The following is a 5,703-nucleotide window of genomic DNA, read 5'->3' as shown; positions in this document are numbered from 1 at the left end:
AGAAATAGAGACAGAAAGAGAGCGAGAGAAAGAGAGAAAGAAATAGAGAGAGACAGAAAGAAAGAGAAAGAGAGCGAGAGAAAGAAAGAGAAAGAAATAGAGAGAGACAGAAAGAAAGAGAGAGACAGGAAGAGAGCGAGAGAAAGAACGAGAGAAAGAAATAGAGACAGAAAGAAGGAGACAGAAAGAGAGTGAGAGAAAGAAAGAAAGAGAGAAAGAAATAGATAGACTGAAAGAAAGAGAGAGAAAGAGAGAGAGAGACAGAAAGAAAGAAAGAGAGAGAGAAAGAAATAGAGAAAGGGAGACAGAAAGAGAAAGACAGAAAGAAAGAAAGACAGACAGAAAGAAAGAAAAGGAAAAAGGAAAGGAAGAAAAAAAAAAGGAAGGAAGAGAAAGGAAGAAAAAAAATGAAAAAGGAAAAGGGTGAGAGTGAAAAAGAAAGAGCGAAAGTGGAAAAAGGGGTGAAAAAACAGAGTGAAAAACAGAAAAAAGAGTTGGAGTGGAAAAGAAAGGACATTCGGGAGGGGCGGTGCTGCCTAAGGTGCTTCCGCGCCCAGGAGCGAAGGAGCCGTTTGATCCCCCGGCGGGACCGCAGCTCCCGGTGGCGGAAAACGGAGCGGTGGCTGTCAGTCCGAGACTACAACTCCCGGCAGGCCCTGCGGCCGTAAAGCGCGGCGTCTGACGCAACGGCCGACGCGCCATGTGAATGGCTGGCGGGCCGAGGCGGCCGCGCGCCGGGGGAGCGGGCTGGGCGCGGGGAGCTCCCGGCGCCTCTCCCGCGCGGGACGGAGCCGCGGCAGCGACGCTGGAGGGGCGAAGCCTCCGGCCGGCCGCCCGCACGGAGCCGAGCGGCGCGGAAGGGGCGTCCGCCCGGTGCCTCGGCCTCGCTCAGCGGTCCCGGTGGCGGGGGCTCGGCTCGGGCGGGGCGCGCTGCCGCCCGCCGATGGCGGAGCGCCAGGCGGTGCTTTGCTGCCGCGGGCCGGGAGCTGCAGGAGCCGCCCCGGGCGAGCGGCGCCGGGCGCTGCCGCGGTCACTGTGCGGCGGCTGGCGGAGGCGCGGGAGCCGCCGAGCTGCAGCCGTGTCCCTCGGGCTGCTGCCGCTGCTGCGGGCGGGGGCGGACGAGCGGCTGGAATGACACGGCTGCTGAGTGCCTCAGTGCTCGTGGCTCTTTCTTCCACGCAAACAGATGGAGCGGCATCGCTGAGCAGTAAAACACAGCGATGGCCCGGAGAATGGCGAGCGCAAGGAGCGCCGGGCTGGATCCTTCTGCTGGCACAGGTGCGATCCGCAAACTCAGCCCCTGGTGCCCCTACCCTCCCGACCCCCAGGGGAAATGCTCTCCAACCTCGAGCTGCTGCAAGACAAAACGTGTGATTTGACACTAGGGTCCGGAAAAGGTTTCCGTTTAGGTTAGCAAATGCCTCAATTGTTCTTGGTTACATCCTAGGATCGGTTTTAGGCAGTGCCTTTATACCGCTTGTCGGATTTTTCTTGTGCAATGGTGAGAAAATAGGCAGGTCTGATACTGGTTTCGCTTTTTTTCTACTTCATGTTCCATGAGCTGCTTTTATCCAAGCAATTGTTTTAAAGTTCTACTGTAGGCGTTTCTGGTTCACTTTTTTTTTTTTCTTTGCAGCACCCGTGACTATTTTTTTCTCTAAATCGGCAGTAAATATAGCTGAGTAAAATTACCTTGGTTTTCTTCCTTCTTTTTTAACTTAATTGTTTTTATTAATAATCCTATTTGAATATGCAGAAAAGTGGGTATGTCCTGTAATATATCCCAGCTTTTCTTGTTTTCAGGGTACTCAGAAAATCTGTCTCCCTTGGAGTCCCACAAAACCATTCTCAGTGCAATCTCCATTAAGGTATGGATTGACAAGCCACCATCAGTTTAGATATTTGCCTGTGTACCTTTTCCTGTAATTCAGAGCTTGCGTTCTGTGGTTTTTATGATAAACCTATCAAACTTGTGAAACTGTTTTGCAAGTCTTAATCGTTGAAGGCAGCAAGAAGTGGTTTTAAAGCCTGTTCTTGAGCAGACAAAGGGGAAAAGTGTGCATTTGATGCTGAACTTGTCCTTTTTCATTTGACTTGCCTTGAATGATTTAGGAAGAGAGAGAACTAGAAAAAAGAGAGAAATAGAATTGGTTCTTGAGCCCTCCTAAAATGCTCCCCGTGATTCTGTGTGGAGCCAAAGTGAAGGGTGATGGAACAGAGCCCTGTGCTTTAGAAGGAAATCAATTTCAACCTGATCTCCACCCTGAGTCTCCCTAATTTCTGTTTTTAAAATGCAAACTAAGTTTAGGAAGTGTTGGAAGTCAGTATTTTGGGGAAGAAATGGCAGTTGCACCAACCGTTCCATTTCCCAGAGGCTCTGGGAACGATTCATTTTGTAAGCGCTGTAACTGCAATCGGTTGGTGGTTCGGGGTTGGAATGTGCACTTGCCCTCCTCTAAAGCACTCGTTCATTTGCATTTCAGTGCCAGGAGTCTGGAGAAACTGGAGAAGAGCCCAAGAGACATTTTTCATCCTGAGATACAAAAGGTAGGAAGTGACTTTTTTTTGTTTGGTTCTTTTTCTTTATGATTTCCTGGAAATAGAAGTAATTAAGTATGGATACCACTGGTTTGTTTCTTCCAGTAGCTAATAATAATAATAATAAGAATAATAATCTAATACTACTTAAACTGTCTCTTTCTCCATTGAACTGGCCATTTCAAATCCAAACTTCTACTAAACACAAATAAAAGCATCATCCTTGTAGAATCTTTAATAGGAGGGGGCTGAAGATGCTGTTTTTGTTGACAGGATTTATTGGTTGTTGAAGGGCAAGAGGTGAGTACAAGCCTGACTACTTCTTGCTCACAGACCCGTCCGGTGAATGCAGCTTTGTATTTTGATGGGCTTTTGATGACTTCTAAATCAATTGCTCGTTACAGTAAAAAGAAGTAATGTTTTTTTGAACCTGACAGCAAAAATAACTTGAAGCACCAACTTAATAATAATAGATCACCAATATAAGTTCATGATTTTATGCTATACTATCAAAGTTTAAAGGTAAATTATTGTGTATTGGGAGATGGTATAAAATGTATGTTCTAATGTGTAGGATGTATACAAAGATACGTACATACATGAAAGTCCTTAGAGGAACAAATTTTTACGTCTTCTGTTTGACTGTTTATCATACAATATCTGGTTTTATTTCCCAGGGATCGGTGAATTTTAAATTTGGAGTCCTCTATGCTAAGGATGGTCAGCTTACAGGTGATGAAATGTTCAGTCATGGTGAGTTTTCCACCTTCTCCTTAATTGTTTTGCTCATCTGAAAAAAAAAAAAAAAAAAAAGGTATGTTTATTATTTGTTACCCTGTTCTGTCCGTTTCCTCAGTATTTGCTGGAGCTCTGCTTACCCAAGCTTTGGGTTCCTTCTGTCCCACTGGGTGTTGCCCAGTTTGGTTGCATCTGGTGAAATTCACCCTGAGCCCTTACAGAACCAGCTCAAACCACGTGAGAGCCATTCGCAGCTCTCTCAGGACACCCGGAGGAGGATGGGTGACGTTTCTGAGCATCTGGCAAGTGTACTTCTGTCAAAACTCGGCCTGTGTAATTTCTGGGGAAAACCCTTCTGTATCCTGGAGGGTTTCTCAAACTCTGTTGAGGATCCAGGTAGCAGTTGCTCACCTGGATGGTTCCAGCTCCTCAAGTTAACACTTGTACTCTTGCCCTGTAGTTTAGATCTATTGTAGTTTTGTTATTTTGCACGATTTTACGTCTTTGGAAAATAACGTGCGTTTCACTCTTTGGAACCTCTCGGATCATTCTTTGGTGCAGCACCACCTAATGGGACACTTGGCTGCTGTGCTGAAGGGCTTGGTTACTGGGATTGTAAATCCCGGAGAGTTTGTAAGTCTTCTGTCCCCAGGGAGGTGTCACGCTTTGTTCACTCTGTTTGTCAGGTGCTGCTTCTCGTCGGAAGTATTAACTTCAAACTGCCCTGTTCTTTTTTTAACTTTTTTTCCTGGTTCTCTCCGTAGGGCAGGGAAGGACTCTCGTATCCCGGTCGTCAGACTCAGCGCTGCCCGAGAAGATACAGAGAGTGTAAAAATCATAAGGAGCAAATAGGACTGCAGAGGAAACAAACTGGAGAGAACAAAAGGTGATGTTGTTCTCCTTAGCCTGGATTAGAAACATCCCCTGTGCTTTGATGCCGGTGGCTGCCAGGGGCTCGTTAGGTCTTTTTAGGCAGGTGTAGGTGTTCACTTGTAGGTTCTATTTTTTGGCAAAGGACCATGAGAGAAGTTTATTTCTACATCCAAATAAACATTCATCTTATCTGAACATAACCTGTCATCCCATTTCTGACGTTAAGGACTCCTGTATAAATACTTGGGGAGGTTTTCTTTGTCGTTTCTGAATGGTTCCATTTTGGTTCCGTCTACCTGCCGGATACTTGAACGAGTCTGAGGTGGTTTAATTGCATACTGCTTCCTTGAAATTCTGTTGGTCTCTGCTTGGAACCCTTCTTGTAGTGCTTCATGCAAGACTTCTGATGGTGTTTTCTTGCCTGTTTGTGTTTAAGGTCGTGCTCTGATGCATTTACAGAAACCATGGCAGGAGAGAGTCAGCTGCTGGAGAAGAGGAGACAGTATTATCCCTGGGCAGCATAGAACTGCGCTACTGCTGTGTCATCAGCTGTGTCTGCACTGAAAGTAGCCACCTTCACTTGTAGGTAGCTCCTTGGTGCTTTAGGACACGCTGAGGGATTTATTCCTTTTGGGATCCACGATGAGAATTCCCAAGAGAGGTAGTAATAAGGTATGAGACTGGAAACAAGCCTGTGTCCTTGGAATGTTGTTGTTGTCGTCAAAAGTTAATTTTTCCTTCTTTCTTAGCCAGTAGTCAGCTTTTTGCTTTATTTTTTGTGGGATCAGTATTTGATTGTTTAAAAAATTGCTTCAAAATAACTGCAGCGGCTGGCCACCAGGACCTTGTTCAGATTTGCCTATTTGCTTGTAGCTAAAACGTTTCCATATTGTTTCTCGTTCTATTGAAGAAACTGCTGCCCAGTCAACTAAGAACTGAACATCTATCTGTCTGGGACATGGGGAGAGGATTTAGGTCGTGTCTTTGTTTCCAGAAAAAAGTTCCAGTGTAGTTTCTAACTAGAGGCAAAGGGGGGGTGAAGACTCGGGGCTCTGATGCCGTTGGGGGCACCCCGAGGTGCCCAGGAGAGGGAGCCCCACTGCGGTGCAGGAGCAGGTATGTTATCACGTACTAGAGAGCAAATTATAAACAGAAATATGAAAATTATAAATATAAAAATATTTTTTAAGTCGTTAAATAAAGCGGGGTTTTTTACTTGTCAATAGGCAGGGTTTTGATGATAAAAATGATAAATACAAAGAATATGAAGGTAGAAATCTAAGTCTAGAAATATATCATAAATACATACAGATAAAGTTTAAAACTAGAAGAAAAAAATCAGTTGCAGCAGTAGATACGATACATAATATAAATAATACTTTAAATACATGTCTAGAATTTTATAGATATTATATACAATTATTAATAGATTGCATCAAAAGAAACTATAAATATAAATGTGAATATAATTATGCAAAGTATAAAAATATTTCGATATCGTTTAAAAGAAGGCTTTTATTGTATTTATTTGGTTAGAGATGGGGTTTTTATTTG

At 44.6% G+C, this 5,703-nt stretch overlaps 1 protein-coding gene and 1 long non-coding RNA gene across 2 annotated transcripts; one reads left to right on the top strand and one right to left on the bottom strand.

Moving 5' to 3' along the window:
- On the top strand, positions 1-4,572 carry LOC136571175 (GTPase-activating Rap/Ran-GAP domain-like protein 3). Its single transcript, XM_066571519.1, has 6 exons — positions 1-1,278; positions 1,804-1,868; positions 2,484-2,547; positions 2,812-2,838; positions 3,216-3,291; positions 4,041-4,572. Exons 1-6 carry the CDS (start codon positions 1,132-1,134, stop codon positions 4,106-4,108), a joined length of 447 nt encoding a protein of 148 aa, XP_066427616.1. The 5' UTR covers positions 1-1,131; the 3' UTR covers positions 4,109-4,572.
- Positions 2,761-4,654, bottom strand: LOC136571176 (uncharacterized). The gene is made up of 2 exons (XR_010785677.1): positions 3,417-4,654; positions 2,761-3,328 (listed from the first exon to the last, which is right to left on the bottom strand). It is a non-coding gene; the product is annotated as an uncharacterized lncRNA (long non-coding RNA).
- Positions 4,655-5,703: the final 1,049 nt, after the last annotated feature.

This window comes from Molothrus aeneus, unplaced genomic scaffold, assembly GCF_037042795.1.
Source record: "Molothrus aeneus isolate 106 unplaced genomic scaffold, BPBGC_Maene_1.0 scaffold_80, whole genome shotgun sequence".
In the NCBI taxonomy this organism is placed as follows: Eukaryota; Metazoa; Chordata; class Aves; order Passeriformes; family Icteridae; genus Molothrus; species Molothrus aeneus.
The sequence above is the reverse complement of the archived record's forward strand: the minus strand, read 5'-3'. Positions and strand labels throughout refer to the sequence as shown.

Coding starts and splice junctions, on each gene's coding strand:
- LOC136571175 (XM_066571519.1), top strand. CDS start 1,132: ATGACACGGCTGCTGAGTGCCTCAGTGCTCGTGGCTCTTTCTTCCACG. Junction 2,548..2,811: donor TTCATCCTGAGATACAAAAG/GTAGGAAGTGAC, acceptor TTTTGTTGACAG/GATTTATTGGTTGTTGAAGG. Junction 2,839..3,215: donor TGGTTGTTGAAGGGCAAGAG/GTGAGTACAAGC, acceptor TTTATTTCCCAG/GGATCGGTGAATTTTAAATT.